This window comes from Euprymna scolopes, chromosome 7, assembly GCF_053919585.1.
Source record: "Euprymna scolopes isolate OS-2025 chromosome 7, ASM5391958v1, whole genome shotgun sequence".
Lineage (NCBI taxonomy): Eukaryota > Metazoa > Mollusca > Cephalopoda > Sepiida > Sepiolidae > Euprymna > Euprymna scolopes.
Window position 1 is genome coordinate 13,992,960 of NC_136488.1, and position 22,908 is coordinate 14,015,867.

Below are 22,908 nucleotides of genomic sequence, written 5' to 3' on the forward strand. Positions count from 1 at the left end.
AAAACTCACATTACACATCCATCATTTCTTTCCATGCAATGCATATCCTCAACCTTCACAGACCAGTTTCCACTTCCATACATCATCACGCTACATACACACAGACTCTTCCCTTCATCACTCTTTATAATGGAAAAAGTTCCTTGAACTTACTCCACTCACTACTAACTCTTGCAATCACATTAGTATCTGCTCCATCCGGTGCTCAATGATATTACCAAAGTAACTAAGTTTCTCAACATCTTCAATAACATCACCATCCAAATATACTTTATCCACATGAGTTCTTTACTTTCACACATTTTCTGCATCTAAACTGGTTATCATCTCTCAACTTACTAGGAATTTCGGCGTGTATCCAATGCTTACAAGTACCACAAAACACTGCGTTGTACAAAACTCCCTTTCCGCAAACTAAGTAGAGGAACTTTCCTCTTTTTGGAGGGAGACCAAGTGAAAAAATTTCGGGTTTTGAAAATGTGTCTGGAGAAAAGTGGGAGGTAAAGATCAGAACATGAAGTGATTATAACTATCATTATGTTGTGCCACAGGGTTGCCAGACTTTAAGAAATGCTTGAAGCTAAACTTTTCAGCAATGGTGAAGTTAAAAAAAAAACAACACCAAATTAAAAATTGAAGCCACACTTTTAAACTTCACCATCCAAATATATTTTGTTTATTTTTGAATTCCAATCTATCTCCATTGTCTTACGCTTCTTGTACACAAACTGAATGCCATCTCTCAACCTACCAGCAATTCCACTGCACTTCGTTCATAACCAATGCATGAAAATACCACAAAAAATTAAGTTGCATCAAACTCCCTTTCTGCAAACTGAGCAGAAGAAGTTTCCTCGTTTTTGGGAGAGCTTTCCAACACCACAATCACTTTCATTTTAGTAACATCCACCATAAAACTTTTACTTTTTCCACAGCATTCATCCAATCATAAAATCAACATGTAAACCATTTATTATTTCACTAATTTTAATCGGAAGTGAAAGTTTCAGGATCCAAGTCAAAGTTGGGATTTAAAAAATCTCACTCTGAAGACACTTTTTTTTATTGAGATTTGAAGTCTGTTTTTTTATTTTATTTTGTCAGCTTTAGTTGTAATTTATAGAATTAGGTGATAAATAAAAATTGTTTAACATTTTCTCTTTAAACTTGAAACTATTATGATAATAGAACAATTTTTATATGTCTATTGATCACATAGGCTCTAAAACTATTTAACAGAATTGCACTAACTTTGGTATTAAATATTTTTGTCATAGAGGTGGATGTTAGGACTGTTGCTGCTACTAACAAACTTTTATAAGATTTAAACCTATTTACTAGAATTTAAAATTTAACATGAAAACTCCTTGGATGTCGAGTGAGTCATAGTAGATCAAAATTATATCTTTTTGCTTTTTAGTCGACACACTGTCTGGTAATACTCTTAAATATATGGTTAATTTAGTCCAGGGAGCTGAGAATAAACAAATAAAAGCACAAAGAGAAAAATGAGATTCATACGGGCAAGAATTCAAATCTTGTATGACTTTTTCGACTATTAATATATTGTAGGAAATAAATTCCAATGCTTATTCTACTATAACTACCTATGTAATAAATACTTGGGGCCTCAAAAAGTACTGAGATGAATTGTACTAAATTTAGTATGAAGAGTTTTGGGGATGCCAGGTGTGTGATGGTGGCGAGCGGGGGGGGGGGGTAATTACCATGCTTCTACAATAACACGTATAAGCTTTAAAACTATATCAAACTTAGCATAAAGAGTTTTTTTATACCTGGTGTAATAATAAAATTAGAATTACTAATTTCCACAAGAGCTTCACTAAAAATTGTCCTGTGTGCTGCTTGTTAACTAATGGAATTATAATTCCATTAATTAGAATATCTGCCACATTTTTGTCTTTATGGCTTCATTAATTTTCAACTCCCTGGACTAAATTTCATTTCAAGAAGGAGTTTTTAATACTGAAAATTTTTAGATCTTTTCAGGAAAGTAAGGAGATTCGACAGCAACATACTTGGACGTAATCTAAAACATATGGTGATAACGAAGACTGTATGAAAATTGAGCTTAATTATGGGCTTAGAAAAATTTTAATTATGTCGAGTTAAGACTCCCATTAAAGGGTGTCTTAAAAAGATTGAAATTATCTCTCAGCTATGAAATAGAGTAGACTTTCAAACCTTGGTAGGGCAATTAGTCTGAAAGAATAACTTTTAAATAACACAAGTTTTCCGCTTATCCTAGCATTGTCTTCTAGTCATCTGGGATTTCTCCTTGCTATTGAACATAAGCAATATCAGGCCAGGAGAAATGAGGTTGTAGATTACACAAACCTTGCTTCACTATAAACTCATCGTGCAAGTACCTTTTCAGAAGGTATCCATTGTCTCTTGAGACAGAATGAGGCCAGCTAATTACTGCTTCAACATTAATCTTCATATCTTGATATAACAAGGTAAATAAAGCCAGTAATAATACAAATACCAACATATACAAGAAGAATGTGCTTAAAACTGACTTGTTAGTCTCTATAAAAAAAATAAATAAAAAAAAACTACTGGTTGGTGCAAGAAGAGGGAGGGGAGGCGGCTTAAGTGACAGTGATTAAAGGGTATTCGCTTGATCTACTAACAAATGGCTACAATAGAAGCAGATAATAGTTTTCATGAAAATACACATTATCCACATTTCAAAGAGGATAGATTTCATACCCGCCCGCCCACAGCATTTATAACCTGCTTATACACTTTTTTCCAATTTCAAATGAATAAAGCTAAGCAAAAATAAGCAATAATTATAGAACATTTATAAGAAAGCAATTATTAAAAGAATATCATGGTGACATTTTCTTTTTTTTTTTTTTTTTGGCTTTTTCACCCCAAACAAGTGACAGTGCCATTTTTATGCAAGGGGCTACTATGTAGGGAGTTGAGCAGTGAGATATCTATTCACATTACACTTGAACTTCTGCATGTCAGAGAAGCAGGGATCCGGAAGGAAATTACGAATTCTAGCAGTTCGAGGGAAGAAACGATTTGAGTAGAAGGCTTTCCACCATCACAGTGTAGGGTTGGGATTTGCTGCTTATTGGGTCAGTTGGGGTATTTACTTTGACGGGGCATAAGTGGTTGGAGTTTGGAGCACTTTCCATTAAAATACTTTTAAAACAAGCACATGGATGCAATATTGTGGCGATGGGACAGTGGTTTGAGTTTGGTTGATAGTGCAGGACCTATTAGATTGGTGACTCTTTTTTTAGAACCCTGTCTAGGAGTGAGAGACTAATGACAGATGCGCCAGCCAAGATGTGGCAACAAGACTCCATACATGGACAAACAGTGGTACGGGATACTCTCAGGCAGGAGTAACTTTTTAGCACAGTAGAGAGAGCCAACCTTCTTCGTTGCAGCCTTGGCAATATCCTCATATTTGTTCCAATCAATGTTGCCTGTGAATGTTAAGGAGTTTGGAGTTTGAATGAAGAGCTTTCAGGTAATGTATCATTTACCATAGATATCATTGGCTGAGAAGGTTTCTTGTAATTGTTAAAGGAAAGAAGTGTAGTGTTAGCAGCGTTGAATGTTAACATCCATTTATGTCCGCATTCCACTACAGACTGGAGGTCTTCTAAGGTTTCAGCCATGTTCATAGATGTGTGTTCATTGATTTTCCCTTCATGTCTGTTATAAAGTGTGGTATCATCAGCAAATATACTCATCTCAGAGACAATTTTATCGAGGAAATTTATGGATCCATTGTTTTACATGGAAACCAAATTTGAAATTCTAATCTAATTTTGAATCATACTTTAATTATGCAGTACCACAAGAACAGTTTTGTTTGTCTAGCTTGTCTGGTGATAAACACATTTCCCTGGCCTTTGGGTCAAGATCAAAGTGTAGTATCTGTTCTTTAGATGCTACACTTCAATTTCTTGTTCTCTGTTAGTGGAGGAGAAATCCTTCACAACTGAGACAATTTTTAATTTTTGTTCTTTTTCTCCACATTAAAAAACGACCCTGTAACTTTAAGTAACTCTGTCCTGTGGGGAGGCATTGTAAATAGGAACACCAGAAACTGGCTTTCAGCTTATAAACAAAATTATTTTTTAAAAATTAATCAACTGTATCAAGTTTATATTTGATTTAAATAGGGGTAGGTTCATACCTTTGTCATTGCAGCATGGGTGAATATAATTGATGTGGCTGGATTTTAACTTGGTTTACCCAATTCAAAGGTCCATATTTGTATACTTGATACATTGATCTGCAACTGGTAATAATGGTGGATGCAAACCAGACTTTTAATTAAAGTCGTTTGATCTTTATTTTGTTTATATTTTTCATGAGGATTTGTCGAGAAAAGTGATGAATTATCTACACTCTCATCCAGCTTTAGGTAAAATAACAGAAGAAATAAAAATAGTTATGAACATTGGCTAGAGTTTGTTTCTTGTTGCTAGTACCATAGTAAAGTTAGTAACTCTGCTAGGAGATGGGTGGTACTGTTAGAAGATATGAGGGGGGGGGGGGTCTGAAAAATACCAAGCTGTGATTGGGTGAATAGATCGTATTAGAAGAAAAGAGATTTAAGCTAAACTACCAGTTGCCATGTGGGATGTTCTTCCGCGTGGATACTTGCAAAAGAGAACGAACAGTGAAAGATTTTTTTTTGGCAACCACAGAAAAAAAAGGGGGGGGGGGTCTACACACTTTCAAATTTTAAGTCATTGTCCCAGACAACACCGGTTTTCTTTGTTAATGCATAAAACTGTTTTTAAAACATCGAGCTAAAGAATATAGAAAACATTCACAATAAAAGGATTTATTATGTCTAAGCTCTCGACAAATTATTACAAAGGTGTAGAGGATTTCTTGTGAAGTAGACTTGTACGATTTCAAATGCTAAATAAATGACCTCAAAATGTAATGGCCTCTATAAAGAAAAAAAAGAAAAAGGTCACAAGTTCAAAACGGAACAAGAAGGCCAAAGTTTACTTATATTTTGTTCTTATGAACGTGTGTGCGCAAAAGTTGAAAGCGATGTGGGAAGAATTTGAAGCAAAAAGCGAATAGATTCAAATCTAAATAATAATAATGTCCCCTTTCTTTGACACAATAGTCAACTTGTGAATTGACTAGTAAAAAGAAAAAACGAAAAGAAAAAAAAAATGGCAATTTACACAGTTGGTTTATGGAAATGACAATCAGAGCAGAGCGGAAAGGAAATTACCAACACCACCAGTGCAGACATTATAAAAAAAAAATGTAAAAAAACATGTATCTGTTTTGATAGAGACAAAGTTGGTGATGTTTTTAGGAAACTTGGAGTGTTTAACAGAAATTTTTCAATGCAGATATTTCTTGTTTATTAATATGGAGAAATTAAATTACAATTCAAATTTTGTGAGCAGAACTGACATTATCTACCTTTGAACAACCTCATCTGCTATTTTTTTTTTTTTAAGATAGAAATATTTTCAACACTGCTCCAGAAATCTTAGTTTTATTTTTTAACCCTTATTTAAAAGTTTGTTGGAAAATAATATATAGAGTCATTGGTAACGGTACAGAATAGTTAACACTCAAGAACTTGTAAACCAAGAAAAATACCAAAACTGTAGCTTTCATTATCAAGAAAGTAGATTTTACAGAAAATATGTATGAAATAAAAAAAATCTTAGAAATAGTTTCCACACGTTAAAACTAGGCAGATTTGGTTGAGAATTTCATTTTAATGCATTTTAAATAAATGATACATTTTGTGGAGGAGGATAGTTGTCAAATGTCAACTATTCTGTACCTTTGCCAAATCACTTTTAACAATAACATTGATAAATAAACATTATTGCATGCAGGACTGTGATAAGGATTCGTTGGTTATTTGTTTTTGTTTTACGGCATATCAACCCTTTTCGGGTTATTTAATGCCGAATCCAAAGATTTTGAAGCAAGATTTTTTAATAGAATATATTTGTTGTTTTCAAATTGGTTTCTATTTAACCCATAGTTGGGACCCGGGTCAGAGTGGACCTGGGAGCAATGGCAATTAAAGGGTGGCTCCACACTCCCCAAAGCCCGCAAGCTGGGGCCTCACCATTGGATATAGTTTAAGGTCATATCCAGGACCCTGTGATAAGGAATTTACAGATAGAATTTCTGGTAATATGAAGAAGATACTGGACTATGAATCACCTCACAGTGTTTTCTCTCTCCAAGTTCTGCCACCATCTTTGAGACAAAAGTCCCAAATCATAATTTTGTAGAGTAGTGCGATAAGAAATTGTTTCCCCAAGGCCAGATTTCAGGTTAAGCTTGGTTGATATTGACAAATGCAAAATCACATCATTGAAGACTTCAAAGCATCTTTAAGATGTATTTTGCAATTAAATGCTTTCAAAAGAAGAGTTAGGAGAGATTCTCCCTTTTTATTTCAAAACAAATGCTCTCTTGGAAATATGGAAGAGATTGGGACATAATTAAGCACAATAAATATCATAAGGAGTGATCTCTTCTTGACAATTCCATAGTCTGCATTGGTATCTACTAGGCTACATAAAAGTCTAGTATTTTTCATATTGGCCTTCTGATCAGTTTCTTCCAATCTTCTAGATATAGTTTTAATATTAATGAGTAAAACACCGACTATTTATTACCCCCCACCCCCATTCTGGATTGATTTTTGCCATTCAACCCTTTGATAATATTTAGTTATCATTTGATTTACAAAATGTAAACAAATACAGCAAATAAACATTTAGAGGATTAACCATTTTTATGCTCTTTTAATATATATTTTCAAAGTATTTTAAATTATAAAAATAAACTTATATACCTGTACAATACTAAAATATATTTACTTATTCAAACTTTCTCAGCAAGCAATAACAAAAGACCCCAAATCTAGACCTTTCCATCTGTTTAAAATGAACTGTTTCCCTGCTAACTACAACATGAGCCAAGTCTAATGTTATCACCATATAGTTATCAAGCTGTCCTCTTAAATAATTAAATGTTGACCTTTCCACTCATTGTTTCTAACATGCTCATAGTATTACTCATTCAACTGACAATCTTGCTATCCTTGACTTGCTTTTGAGCCTTGGTAAGTGAGGACTCGTTAGTATATAAAAAGAAACTAAGTAAAAAGAAAACCAACAGATAAGACGCTATCGATATAATATCAGTAAAATACTGTGCTTGTACTTTCATTTGTACATACGTTATCACCTTCTACACCCATTTTTAAAAAAGAAATAGTTTGGATGGTCAAAGATGAAATTCAAAACAGTAATTGCAGACTATTTGGTATTGTTGAGTGAATTAAGATTTTATGTATTTTGAAATTAATTATTCCTAAACTGACCAAGATATCATACAGAGAATGGTCTTGTTGTGAAAGACAGTTTTATTTAGCAGTAAAAAGGAAAATATGGTAGATAAGCAAATGTGGAATTTCTATAGGATTCTGCTAGTAATCTATATATATATATATCTATAAAAGTGAGAATGTGTGTGAGGACACTTCTCAACCTATATACTCAACTAATTTTTGATCTACAGGCTTGAAATTTGGTATATAGAGTATTCAGACATGTGGAAAACTTTAATCAGTTTTCATCCAGAAAAAAGGGTTGCTAATGAGTCAAAATTGAAACTTGGGAGGGTCATCAGATTTTTATCTGTTTGTTTCATGACTGCACATGCATGTTCATGAAACATGACAGCTTCCTTATGCTAAGAATAAACAGGTTTGAAAACACTTTTTAAAGATCGTATCAAGCTAGTCTAATGGTTATCGTACTTGACTGTCTTAAGGTTTTTGGTTTTGATCTCAGCTCGAGTATTTTTTTTCTACTTACAAGAAGTGAACTGTTTAGAAAAAACATACTCGTATGTTTCAGTTTCTTTCCATTTTTACTTAAATTTTTTAAAAGGAATTCAACATTACGTTTAATACCTACGGTATTTCTATTAATAATAAATAAGAAATCTGCATTAATTAAAATATAATATTTATGCATATTTTATGACCGGGCAACGTCGGGCGGCTTGCTAGTAATAAACTATAACCAGGAGAATACGGATTCTGTAACAGATAAAATTCCTATAACAGAACAATTGGATCGATTTTTCTCATTAAAGTATAGAAGACAGCAAAAATGAAACTTACAGTGATTCATGTATTTTCTATTTCCTCAATGATACTGTCAGTTCAAACAAACTATTCAAAAGGGTTAGGCAAAAGTACTGTGTGTTTCATGGAAAGTTCATTAAGTGTTAGGATGGTCTCTCAATCCTTATCAGTTTTCATACAGATGTTAATACAATGAAACAATAACATTTGTGACACAGGCACCATCTCTCACCCCCCCCCTTCACCATCATCAATAAATTTACTGAGAAAGAAAAACAAAACATAAAAAACAACAATAGTAAACACTGATTGGCTGTTGAATTCATAAACAGAAATGACACAAACATCAAACAAGTGATAAAATTTGATCATCACTTTGGATTCTACTAATTAGAATCAACACTTTAAATTTAAAGATGATAACTCAAAATAAATTATTTTAATTGGAATTCATTATTGAGATGAGTTTTATTTATTAATTTATTTATTATAGACTATTATTCTCATCATTTTGGTTGTTGTTTCACGACATTTCGGCCAACTATTCCTCTGGCCTTCGTCAGGTGCTAACCGCAACAGATAGGAACTTCGAATCTCCTAACTGCATTCTCAGCAATCACTGCCATCTGTAGTTGTTGTCGTCTCACCGCGTTTTTGGCCAAGTAAGCCTCTGGCCGGCTTTGGGTAGGATTGAAACCGCTATCTTCCGACAATCATCATCTGGAACGGTAGAGATTCAACATCTCTATCAACTGTGCTACTGGCCCCGAAGGGCGATCAAGGTTGGATTTTTTGATCTTATAAATCCACGTTTATTTATTATCTGATCTTCCATGATCGGGTCCATACCCAATGGTATATATATTATTTTAATTGGAATTCATTATTGAATTGAAACAACAACCAATAAAGATGAGAATAATAGTCCACAATAAAATAAATTAACTCAAAATAAGTTGTCCAAAAACATTTTTAATCAAATTTTATTGAAAAAATATTTTTTATTTTTTAAAAGGAAAGTCGAATTTAAAAAAAAAAATTTTTTTCTTCAATTTTCTTATTTTTGTCTTTGCTGGGGATGAAGCATCCTAGCGGACACCAGATATCCACTTATCACTTCATACACTCCAACCAAGAGATATGTTGCACTTGGTTCACCGGGTATATTTGCTAGGTGGTTATTAAATTCTTATGAAAAAGAATTTCAGTTGCTCCTATAATTAATGGAATGATAGAGATCTTCCTAAGATTCCAATTTCTTTTCTTACATAATACATTGGTATTTAGTCATCTCTCTCTCTCAGTTCCGTTTAATCCAGCATCATTGCGTACACGAATTAAGGTATGTAGTTGTAGGAATTGCAAAGAAATTCGGCATGAAGAACACCTAGGATATACCGATCATATTGTCTAAGAGTTCAATATTAAATACTACTAATAAACAAAGCATTTGTGATGCCAGATGCAATAAAATAAAACTTCAGCAAGCCTCTCACCCTTCACACAGGACAAAAACTAAAAGCTGCACAATGTTTCGGTCGTTGAAACCTACAACCTTCATCAGGTGTAAAATCCATGTTTTTTTTTTTTGTTTTTTTTCTAATTAAGGAAAACGGGTTAGCTTCGATTTCTTGCAATGTAGAGCTAACCACGTTTCCTTAGCTAGAAAAAAAAACAAAAAAAACATACATGGATTTCACACCCGATGAAGGTCGTAGGTCTCAACAACCGAAACATTGTGGCAATAACACCCAAGATAAGAATAATTGTCCGAACAATCAAAACAATACAAGTTTTAATAAAAAATAATATTTGAAAAATATGCACTTTCTATTACAGACACCCAAACTCCATTGTTAAGATGGAATTCATTCATGGTTTTATTAATATGAAGAAAATAAAATTAACAATTACTAATGTAGTTCCAAATATCAATTTATTTAGAAAAATAGTCATGTGAAATGCAGTTAAAACTTGTGAATTTTGACAATCAGCGTTCATGTTTTACGTTGCACATTTTCGGAAAAACGTTTGGAAAATTGAATATGAAAACTGATTTGAGTGACTAAAAAAATGAAGTAACAGCTTGATGCATTAATTTACAATATTTGATGTCTTTTACTATAAAACTTGGAAAGTTTGCACAATTGATGATTTAAAAATGATTTTTTTTAAATGTAAGAGGTTGAGTCTCATCTTCAACGATGCGCTTCAAATGGACATCTTAAATATGACAAATGCCATCTATTTGACAGTAAAAGTTGGCCACAACAATTTGTGTTAGTCAGGGCATACAATTCGTTCGAGGATGTGACATTGCGGTGATGGGACAGAAGTTAAACTTGACCAATAATTTGGATTATTCAGATTCATATTCTCATCTAGATCATTTTAGTCTGAAACCATTTAGTTTAATCCATGCGTGTAGATTGTTCTTATTCCATCAACCATAACCTGGTACTAAAAGTGTTCTGTTATACTTAGCACATCATGTTAAGCCAAAATTTTGGGGAAAACAAAAAAGCAAAAAAATAAGCTATTTGTGTTAAACATTTTTCCGCTTATACACGAGCATAGAGTAATCATTCGTTCTGTCTGGTCAAATGAGGTAATGAGACTAAAAAGAAATTAAAAGAACAAAAGGAAGGAAATTACTCTAATTAGCTTTGAAGTCACATGACTTTCAAAATGGGTTTGCAAATTGCTTACATAACCTTTTTTGTTGTTTTTACAAAGAAGTCATCAATGATCAAGACCCTAGCTTTGCAGAAAGTGATTTTTTTTAACGACTAACTTCTCAAAATACTGAATTGTGCATAACAATTTGGGAATTGCATAAATAAAGTTGGATATTTTAGACTTTATTTTAATCACAGGTTAATTATTGTCTCAAGTCACCAAAATTATTTAGAGTGACATGGATTTCAGTATTTATTCCTAAACAACTTTCAACACAAGTTTCATCATTTCAGGGTTTTCTAATTGGAGGACATAACAATTTAAGGAAAACATTTTACTAATTTGGGGGCGAAAAGTTTGCAACCCTCATTGGCTGCTTGGCATAGGCTGTTAAAAAGGAAGACATTAAATTGTTTCACTTTGTCAAGGAAGACTGACAGTCTCCAAAGCTGATAGAACTATTTCATCTAATTTTGATTCTTCAGACTATTGCTCTCATCTTTAGTGTTATTTACACAACGTTTTAGTCGATATAATCTCCGACCTTCTTCAGTTTATTTTGTCAAACAAGAATCTTTCTGTCAAACTCGGAAATCTGCACAGAATTTTCAACAGAACACTTTATTTAATCCAAAGCGGTAGCATGCCGTCGTTCCATCAGCAATTTGGAGTGTCGCTCGTAGTGAGGATTGAAACTTCAACCTTCAGAAGAGTGTAACTGAACTTTACCAAGTACTTTATCCATTACACCACGTCATGCTGTCAGAACGAGAGCATACTATCCCCATGGATTAAATAAAGTGTTCGGTTCTATACCTGAAGAAGGTGGATATTACATTACAAGATTAATTAGTATAGTCTCCTACGCCTATCTTAGATTTCTAAGAAAAAAAAAAAAAAGAAAGAAAATGACCAAGATTTAGGAGAAAAAAGAAAAACAAAAAAATTTGTTAACGTCCTTACAAATGCTATTTGGTCCGGAAGTAGATGATTAATTTGTTATATCTATATGCGAAAGTAATACTCCACTTTACAATAGCTTTTTGCTTTGTATCTTTTTTTTTTTTTTTTTTTTTTTTTACCGAAAACATTTTAGGCTATTTACAAAAATTAGAATCTTAAACATGCCATAGGGTGCAGTTGCAGTGCACACACTGCTCTTATATTATAATATTATAGGTTTTATAACAGTTTGTTTCAATTCATAATTGAAATCAAGAAACAATATCATAATTAAAAATTAACTTATAAAATATTTTTAAAAAAAGAAAAAAAAAGGGGGATCCCCTACAACGTAAAAATAGTAGTATTTGTCGAAGCCACGTACCGGTTGAATAGCGTCATCAGCAACTACGCTAGCATCATCATCATCAAGAGAACAGTTAGAAAAATATGCGAGGAATTTGCCGGTGGAATCGACTCGACTCATTGCATGTTAATATAGTTAATCAAACGAAAACTAACACCATAATAAGTGTTATATACGTCTTAGCACACAGATGATTTCTTATTGTTTTAAAACATTGTGTAAATATTTGAAAATAAAATCACTTTTTTATTCAATAAGAAACAATAAAATCAGATTTACCGTGTAGATAGGCATAAAACATTTTACCGAGCGGATTAGTTTTTGAGCTTTTAAAATAGATTCCAAACACGATTCCTTAAATGGTCATTTTTATTTTTTTTTTTATTATAAAATATTTTACATAATTTCCTCGATCTAATTGGTTCAAAGAATCTTTAGCTTTCATTAGAAAAAAAGATTCGATGAAAACTAAAATAAATAGAAATTTAAAGTACAGCTGACCCTTGATCCTCAACCTTAGGACACCCACTTTTTTTTTTATTTAAATTTAGAACAATTATTTTCAAATAAAACCTGAAATAGTGTCTTTAGAAGATGATTTAGGTTAAATAAACATACAACGCCCCTACGAGATTTTTTTTTCTGGCACCAATCCTTAAATTGTGAATTGTTTAGGCCATTGACAATTACAATTTATAAATTACTAACTTATTTACTCGGCGTTGTCCGGGTGAGAAAAAATAAATCCAAATATACTAATATTTTAAATTTTTGGTGAACCTGAACGAGAATCAACCCACCTATACTAATATATATGGATATAGTAGTGTCCAATCAATAATAATCCAATTAATCCACAAAATAAAAAACGAAAGCCGTTCTTAACATGGGAGTTGTGGGTGTTTATTCCGAAAGCCGTTCTTAACATGGGGTCTTTATCTCGAAAGTCGTTCGGGGGGGGGGTAATTCTCGTTCAGGTCCACCTTTTACACGAATTCAATGTATACTAAAGTCACTTATATGCGAGAAACGCACACATACACGAGAGATGCATTTTTTTTTTTGTACTAGTGCACACTTAGTGATCCGGACGTAAATAATAACGTTATTATTTAAAAAGCCATTCTTAACATGGGGAGGGTGTTTTGTGCATATTCTATACTTCAACCTTACAAATGAATTAAAAAAAAAACATAAAACTTTAATTAAACTTGGAAATACGATTTAAAAAATAGCGCGGATCAGTAAGTGCACTAGCACACTTTTTTTTTATTATTATTAATATAGAAAACAATAAGATCTAACAAAGAAAGTGGCATGCCTCCTTTCATTTCAAGCGACAATGGGTTTATCCTTTTTTTATATATAATAAAATGTAGTTACCAATATTAGAAGCAAAAAAAATGTATACTTTATATATTTTTTTATCCAAAAGAACAAAAAAGAAGGATCAAAAATCGAACCTTTTGCAGCCGAATAACAACGATGACAAGGGAAACAAACAAAACGTGTCCCTTTCTCCTGCAATAAACAAACTATTGTCAACATTTAACAATAGCCGAAAAGTGTTCAATAGCGAGAGGGGGGGGAGGCTTTATTTATTAATTTTACCGACAACCAAATTAATGTTAAATATTTATCCTAATAGAATGAAAATTTATTAAATTGAAAGAAAAAAAAAATCTCCGCAAATAAATTCTTCCGGGTTAAATTGTCAAAATAAAACAGTGCGGCACTGCGGCAGCCATTAAGAGTTGAAAAGAAAAACGGGTACTTCTGCAGTTTACGAACTGCATTATTATTATTTTCAGTTTTTTGGGGGTTTTTTTGTTTTTGTTTTTTTTTTGATAGGATTTTCGAGTGTTACAATATCTTTGGTTTATTAGATTGTTAGGTGGAAGTACAAAATAGTTGAAAAAAAAAAAAAAAAAAAAAAGTTCTCGTTTACTCATATTAAAAATGACTTTCTAAATAACGGTATTATTTCGGCACGGCCCGTATTCTGCATAAATACCGAAAAACGTTTTCGAAGATAAATACCGGCTCAAAACAAATAGTTTGTTTATGTACTTTGATTTGTTTGATCTCATTTTTTTCTTTAAGATTAAAAAAAAAAAAGAAAAAAAAGCTAAAACTTTATGAAAACAAAAATGGTTGTTAATTGAAATATTCAAGAATTAACAGAAATTATACAACTAACAAATTATAGAATTTTCTCATGTACTTTATTCAGAGGATGTGATTGTTGCTAATATTATTGTTCCAATATGAAAGTGATAATTTACAAAATTCACACACACACGCCTTATACGTATATATGAATATAATAAATTATGCTTCGCCAGTGTTCCCATTTTGCTATTTATCTAGATATGTTACTTAAGAGTGATCCCCGCCGTGCTGAAATAATAGTGTTATTATTTAAAAAGCCATTCTTAACATGGGGAGGGGAGGGTGTTTTGTACCTATTCTGTACTTTAACCTTACAATTGAATAAAAACAAAACTTTAATTAAACGTGGAAATACGATTTTAAAAAATAGCGCAGATCAGTAAGTGCACTAGCACCGAGAATTTCATTTCATCAGGCGAAGGAAGGGTGTCAGAAATTTCGTGAAAACTATTGAATAATTCCACCCGCTATTTTCGAAGCTTATAACTCCTCGAAAAATGTAATTCAAGCCCTAATTTTTTTTTTCAATTAAAGGAGCAAGGATCAAGGTTTAAAAAAAAAAAAGGTTTTAAACTTCGGACTTTACAGGTAAATTTCTAAAAATCACTACTTTTTTGTTTTAAATTTGAATATATTATTTATTGATCTTTTATCTTCAATTTGTGAATTAAAAAAAAACGTTTGTCTAAAATATTATATTCAATTTATTGGAAAGAGCATAAAATTTCACATTGACCCTGAAAATATCGTAAAAATAGAATCGATAGAAAAATTTTGATAGATTTTTAAAGTTTAAAAATTGAAAAATACTGAACTCGTAACATTCAATTAATTTCATTACTGTTTTTAAAAAAATATTTCTATTACTTTTTATACAAATTTAATAGTTTATTTTGGAAGTATAATCCATAAAGAAAATAAACAACCCACCTTTAAAAGAGAAATTACGAGTTTTTTTATATTTTATTTGCAGTTTCGTGTTAGGGGTGTCAAAAGCTCCTACAAAAAATTCTGATACACCTAGCGAAGGACTAAGGAGTAAGTGATTTACTATTTGCTTTCTCGCTTCCCCTCACCAGTTGAAATGATTTTGACGGGGGGGGGGTAGAAAAAAGGCACGTGTTTACTGGCTAACTTTTCCGTACTGAAAGGCAAGCAGATGTATATACAAATATAATTGGCTTTTATTATGGTATGAGGCCATTATAAAACAATTTGCTTCAATAGATGCCTTTAAAAAAATGTTAAATACACAAACAGAACTTAGTAATGCTTAAAGCAAGTAAGCTATATAAGGTCTAAGATTTTTTTTTTTTTTTAATTCAAAAATGAATTAAAATCAAAATCTAGATTCTTGGTTAAAGATTTTTTAAGAGGAAAAAAATGCTCGTAGAAACTCAAAAGTGAATATTAATGAATTATGTTTGTGAAACTAAAAAAAAAAAAAAAAGTTCTATAATAACAAATAAAATTGGCGTTTTTATATACATCATAAATTTGTTTGTCATTTTTAATATACACGTACTTCAATCCAAAACTTTTTTACAGCTCCAACCACAAATGGTTTATTATAAACAATCGAAACGAAAACCAAAGTAATAAAATCAAAACATTTTAATTAACTAAAATTGACAATTTATGGAACAGATTTTTTTAATGAAGGTTTTCGTCCCAGTCAGCTGGCTGGAATGACAAGAGGAGAAAACGGATGGACACGAGAATTGTATTTTACTAAGAAAACGGACATTCTACAAATAAGGAAAAAAAATAGCGATAAAGTGAGCTTTTGTTTCTTTTAAATATGTTTATGGGTAATAAAAAAAAAAATAGAATGAATATAAAATATATAGATCTCGTAGGAGAACTTACGCATTAAGTACTGAGTCAATTCGCCGGTCGTTTGTTGCTCACGCTAGAGGGTGTGGCAGGAGACCGGAACTTGTCTACTGCTACTTCCGTTTATAACGAATTGTGGGAAGTGGGACATTTTTTTTTTAGCCACACTATCAACTGATTGGAAATTTAATTTTAAAAATCTATTCTGAATAGATTTTTAAAATTAAATGTTAAATAAATAATCGTTGAAATAATGTTTTAAATTGATTAGTTGAAAAGATGTATATCTGTTTACAAAATTGAACACTCATTTTTTTAATGACAATAAAATAAACAAATTTTTAAAATCTGAAATTAGAATTTAAATCTTTTGCAAATATTTTATAAACTTTCAAATTCTCTTTTCTTTATTTTCTAACGATAATAGACGAGTGGTAATCATGTTGTTGGCTGTTCATCATGACCACTCCCTAATTAGAAAACTTGATACTCTTAATTGGCATGTCCTTCACCTTAGTTTTCTGTTTGGTTCATTACAATACTCAGTTCGATTCATTCAAACTCAACAGTGAAGTAACAGAAAATTTCACTTCACACCTTCAAACTTTTTTCTTCGGCACTCAAATCAACAGAGTCTAAGTTATTTCTGAAAAATAAATTCTGATGAGTGTGGTTTGTTGCTAGTCCTATGCATTTCTAAGAAGTTTGTTCTCCTTGGATTTTGCCTTTTCTCTTTGAGAATGGATTAGCTTTTAGGGATTGTCCACGCCAATTTTGGAGTTATAGTTTATGGTGATTTGTAATGGGAAAAGTATTTTTGAGATGAGCTGGATTCATAGAAATAATTTAAGTGAAAAAGATTTGCAGGTTTTTTATAATCAAATGTGAGGAAAACGAGAGATATTGTCATACAATAAACAAAACAAAATAATGAGTTAAGAAGACATATATTCACAAAAGAGATATTTTATATATGTTTAAAATGGAAGGTTTACAACAATAGGACAACATAAAATGTTCATGAATATTTCTGATTAACACAGTATTTTTCATTGACTAAACATCCATGTTTGTTGGCCAATGGATCCACACATGATTTTATTATTTATTCTACATTTTATTTATCTTGGAAAAGAAAACCATTTATTTACACAGTGACAAAAAAAGCCTACATTTTATTCTTTAATTAAAGCAAAATCATCTATATAAATAAAATCATCTATATAAATAAAACAGTAGATGTATGTATTTGCATGTGTCTGTCTGTGTGTAAATATTTGACTGAGCATCTCTTAAACTACTGGTCGTATGACATTGAAATTAACAGGAAATAGTAATCATACATAAAGAACGGTTTATAACAAGTAAAATCTTTGTTTGGATGGATCAATAACACATACACGCATATATCGGCAAGTTGAAATGTGAAATGTTAATTCCAATTGGCCGACATGGTTTTATTTCTTTCTGCATATGCTCAAATCCAATTTATTTCTTCGGGTCGTTTAATATTAAATCTTTCTTACCTATCTCTCAATAGCTAAATCGGTAGGTGATATGGTTGGAGTACTAAATGTTTTTATTTTGCTGATAGAACCCAAGTCATTTATTTTTTAACTTTTAAAATTACTACTATATATTAGGTACAATATAATATTCAATCGAAAGTTGGCTCTGTAATAATAAATACGAAATCTACATGAATTAAAATATATTTAAGTGTATTTTACCAAGCAAAGGCAAACGCCCCTGCTAGTAAACAGTAAAAATTAACTTTCATCAGATGAATCAAAACATTCATTACTGCCACTGACAGGGATTCTCCTGTGACCTAGCAGGTCCATAATAATTAAAAGAAACACAGTAATATACTTAATAAAAAGTGTATTAACAAAAGTTTGTTATAAAAGTATGTGTCATGATTCTGGGGCCATGACTGCCACCAATAACTGCCACAATGTTTAGTCGTAACTGTATTTTTTGTCTGTAGGTAAGTCCATTATTGCTGAAATGTGTAGATTAGTTTACCCATAACATTATATATGCCCCATGACCTAGTAAGTGAGCTAATCCTGGCCAAAGATTTACTAAATAAACAGAGGATGCAATTTACTTATCTAAATGAGATGTTTCTGATTTAAATAAATAAAAAAATGATTTGACTCCCACAACATTGTAAGTGGGAGGCTTTGAGGAACACCCAGGATATTGGACCAGTAAAAGTTTGCAGCAGTGGTCAACAGAGATCATAAAATTACTACCCAGAATAGCCAATTTCTGTGAGGGAAAGATAGCTGTAGGAAAAGAAGTGGAAAGGGTCAAGTAGTTCCATAGGAATGGGCTCTGATGAGCCTATTGTTCTTGGGCTCTCTCAATGTAAATATCCTTGATAGATCTGATTTGCAGCAAAATTACACCTCTTCATTCCCAGATGTTGAAAAATGTTCAATTCTAATAGCTTCTTTTCTTGAACTGCTTGCCTTTGGAATTCTCTCCCTGCTCCCCAACTGTACCAACATGCAAAAATTTAAATTGACCTAAAAAAACAAAGATCTTGCTGCACAACTCCCCACTTAAAATGTCCCCTATAAATCCTTAATTGAATAATCTTTCCATTTTAGTCACAATATGTCTTGTTTAAGTGAATGAAAGTAAAAAAATAATAGCTCCACTGGCTAAATATAGTGTTAGCAAAGAGGGAGTTTCGGTGTGTGAATCGGTCATAAGGGGATCCATTACATAAAGAATGAGTATGAAAGGAGAAACCTTTAGTTCTAGAAGAACAAGGAAGGCTCTCAAGATCAAAGAGACAGATCCATAATCCTTGTCCAGAAAGAAGAAGAAGTGGGAGGAGAGTGATGAAATTCCCTCTCTCCACTTGACTAAGAATAACCCCTCCCCCTCGCTCTTCCACTCTTGTCCTTGATTGAATAGAATTTACTGATAATGTTGAGATTGAGGAGGGGCGAACTGACCTTCTCACCACCATAACCACCACTCCCTTAAAGAAGTAGGACTGGTTGAACCACTTTTCAAGAGGTGACATTAGATAGAGTGACATGCCAGTGAGTGAATTCTTGGCCTGGTTATTAGCAATGTGTGTGGACAACCCCATGCACATGTGGTCAAACACCAACTAAAACTGATGTCTTTCTCACAAGCTATAAATTAAATTGTTAATCAGAAAAAAGGCCAACATCCCTTGCAACAATCATCTTTTTATTCTTGTTAGCTCCTTACATGAAGTGGCTTCATGTTTTGTGTGGGTGATTTTCATAAAAGCAGAAAAAAAGAAAAGAAAAGACTATAATTATGGAATATCAATGGAAGGAGATGAAACTTTATTTGAAAGCGCAGAGTTATTACAGACGAGGCCAAAGATATCTATTGTCCTCGTAGTAGGAAATGCATTACGTGTTCTGTCTTGGCATTTGCAAATGATGTGAAGTTTATAAGAAGGAAATTGGGGGAAGGGTAAAAACGGACCAAAAGGTGTTCACAAATGTTGTTATGGAAAGTGTTGTAATATTAGATTGTGATGAGATTAATGTTAGCAAAAACAGTTTTTAAAAAGCTTGCTTCAATTAAGAAAATTATTTAAAAAGAAAATTGGTTGCATTTCAAGCTGTGTAGTTTAAATTGGAGATTTGGAGAGAAGTTTTAATTTTTTGAGAGAAAATTTATTATTATTATTATTATCACCCCAAACAAGGCATATCGTTACTTGAATGTAAGGAGCAACCATTTGTAAAGTTGAACAGTAAGATGTCTGTTCACGTTACATTTAAACTTCTGCAGATTAGTACACTTAGGAAACAGGAAGGATATTCTAAAGTCGAGCAGTTTGAGGGATTAAACTATTAGAGTAGAAGGCTTTCAGAATCTAGGAATCTCAACAGTGAAGAGGTGAGACTTTGCTGCTTGTCATATGGGAATATGCACATCAAGGGGTCACAAATGCTATAAGTTCATCAAAACACAATCCATTAAAGTACTTGTAAAATAGAGGCAGGTACACAGCATTGATGTGATTGGACAGAGTTTGGAGCTTGGCCAATAGTGTGGGACCAATTACATTTGAAACCCTTCTTTGGGTCTGGTTTATTAATCTGTATTGTGTCCAAGAAACTCAATAGAGAGGTAAATCTGTCAGAATGATTGTGGGAAAGAATGCTGTCTGGGATGAAAAATGAAAACAGGAACACCATCATGTAGAACAATTCGTATTACACCCGAGCATAAAAGTCAACTGCATTTCATCTCTGCTTATCTGACTCCTTAATTGTTGTCAAATTATTCTCTCAATCACCTTCGGGGATTAATCCATGAACTTTAAACATCTGTAATTATCCTTGTGCAGAGAAATGAATAAAGACCGGGGTGGAGATAGATTAATTCGGAAGTGAATTCATAAATCTTCCCAAGACATCCAGTCTGTAGTGGAACGAGGACAAAATAGATGATTACATTCATTGCTGCAAAGACTAAGTTTCTTCCCTTTAATAACTACAAGAAAGCTTCTCAACCATTAATAGCCATGGATAATAATACATTACCTGAAAGTACTTTGCTCAAATTCCTTGGCTTAGCATTTACAGGGAACATGAGTTGGAACAGATACATCGAGAACATTGCCAAGGTTGCTGCAAAGAAGGTGGGCTTTCTCTACCATGCTAGAAAGTTACTTATGCCTGAGAGTATCCTGCACCTCTACAAGGCCACCATTTGTCCATGTATGAAGTATTGTTGTCACATTTGAGCTGGTGCATCTGCACTCTTAGACAGAGTTCAAAAGATAGTCGCCAATCTAATAGGTCCCACACTGTCAACTAGGCTTCAACCTCTGTCCCATCGATGAAATGTTGTATCCCTCTTCCTGTTTTACAAGTATTTTAATAGTAGGTGCTCTGACGAACTATAAGCCCTCGTACCACCTTGACGTAAATACTCGACAAGCAGCAAAATTCCCACCCCTACACAATAAAGATCCCCAGATGTAAGAAAGCCTTCTACTCTAAGAGTTTCTTCGCCAGAACTGCTAGACTTTGGAATTCCCTTCCTGGTTCCTGCTTCCCTTACTGTACTGACATGCAGAAGTTCAAGTGTAATGTTAACAGACGTTTAGCTGCTCAGCTTCCTACATAGCATCCCTGCAAATTATGTCCCAAATATTAGCCCCCTACATCAAAGTGGCACTGTGCCTTGTTTTGGGTGAAAATGCAATAAAAACACACACACACATGTCAGCATGTAAAAGGAATGTTAAACTAAATATGCTGCTTATGATGATGATGATGCTTATGATGATGCTGCTGCTTATGATGCTGATGATGATGACTCACAAAGTTTTCACTAGCAAGAACAAGTAATGCTCCTTGGAGTCTCTCCACATCTTTTGATCACTGCTTCAAATTACTTTGTATGATCACACAACTTAGACATGCATTTAAATAAGATGCGTCTATGGAAGCAGCAGGAGCAGCCTGCAGTGTTGTTTATAAGTTTCGACTCTCGCTTGGACAACAGCTTAATCAGAAGTTTCTTTCAGCCAATCCGAAACACAGAAATATTCACCTCTACATGCTGCAATATCTTGTGTGTAATGGAAAAGCATAGACAAATCAGTGTACTCTCTTTTTTTGTATTTCATTTTCAAAGATAATGTATGGAGCATGTCCCTAAATGCACCCATGAATTATTGGCCGAACCCAAAGAGCACATGCAGCAAGAAACATTCACAAACTACTGAACACACAGCATATACACACTTTTTATTAAACTCATTTATACAGAAATTCATGCATATACACTTACACTTAAAAAAACAAATGCATATATATACACACACATTGCCTACTGCACAAAGGTAACAAATAAACATGTTGCTTAACTTCTTTGTACAATCTAAACTATTTCTTCTTCACTTGGAACGTTTTAAAATATTCAGAATTGTTATTATTAACTTTTAAGTTTTGGTTGATAAAAATTAATATATTTTCTATGTATAAACTTTGTCATTCTTTTTCCCTTACAGATCTGCCTCAACTTTCAAAGCAGCCCTTCAAGAAGATCCAAAGCTGAATCTAGCATCCTTACACAACCAAGACTGAAAAACGTCACTGAGATCAACAAAAGTCCTTGAACGCTATTCAAAATTATGTGAAAAACCACATGTTTACCTTTGGTTTACTCCCATGTTCAACCTCCAAGCTGAAACTCATTCTAAGAAAGGTGGCCTTAACCTTATGCCCAAACACAAGCTTCTTTGCCAGGGCTCATTTCAGAAATAGTATTCTCAGAACATGAGTGTCTTGCCAGGTCACTCTCATGAACACTGATCAATGAAACTGTAAATAATCATATTTAAATTATAAAACGTTAGAGATAACTTTTTTAAGTAGAGAAGTTCATTGAGTGAATGTGGTATTTTGGTTACTGTAAGTAATTATGAGTGCATGATATGATCATTGTTTTCTCATTCTCTATGAACTCTTTATTTTTGGTTCTCCTAACAAGTTATTAATAAAAATCTATATATTTTTGTATGGATTGACTTTATTTATTTTAATTTATTTATTTTTATTTTTTATTACCCTTTACACGAAAGAACAAGTTACAAGCAGAATGGATGACGAAGTTACTACTGAGATTGTCTTTCTGAACTTTTCCAAAGTCTTTGATTCTGTCAATCACTTCTTACTTCTATATAAACTATGCTACACTATGGCCTCCAGACAGACACATATACATA

General features: G+C 32.7%; 1 protein-coding gene and 1 long non-coding RNA gene across 9 annotated transcripts in view; one reads left to right on the forward strand and one right to left on the reverse strand.

Annotated features, from left to right (window-relative positions):
* Nucleotides 1-16,333, reverse strand: part of LOC145279608 (adenylyl cyclase-associated protein 1-like) — a 169,397-nt gene extending 153,064 nt beyond the window's left edge. The window contains exon 1 of one of the 6 annotated variants that reach the window (XM_080130789.1): nucleotides 16,191-16,333. Coding sequence is in view for 2 of the 6 variants with exons in the window: in XM_080130788.1 (XP_079986914.1) it covers nucleotides 12,168-12,184 (17 nt within the window). In the remaining 4 variants the exon portion in view is untranslated. Of the gene's footprint in view, nucleotides 1-4,192; nucleotides 4,418-8,197; nucleotides 8,425-12,167; nucleotides 12,232-13,612; nucleotides 13,718-16,190 lie in introns of those variants that run through there. The other 5 variants (XM_080130795.1, XM_080130792.1, XM_080130788.1 and 2 more) reach the window with 5 other exon arrangements.
* The window catches only part of LOC145279609 (uncharacterized), a 72,533-nt gene extending 49,831 nt beyond the window's left edge, over nucleotides 1-22,702 (forward strand). For 2 of the 3 annotated variants that reach the window (XR_013868412.1, XR_013868413.1), the window contains exon 2: nucleotides 22,192-22,702. This is a non-coding gene — a long non-coding RNA (uncharacterized LOC145279609). The remainder of the gene's footprint in view (nucleotides 1-22,191) is intronic. The other variant, XR_013868414.1, reaches the window with a different exon arrangement.
* Nucleotides 22,703-22,908: the final 206 nt, after the last annotated feature.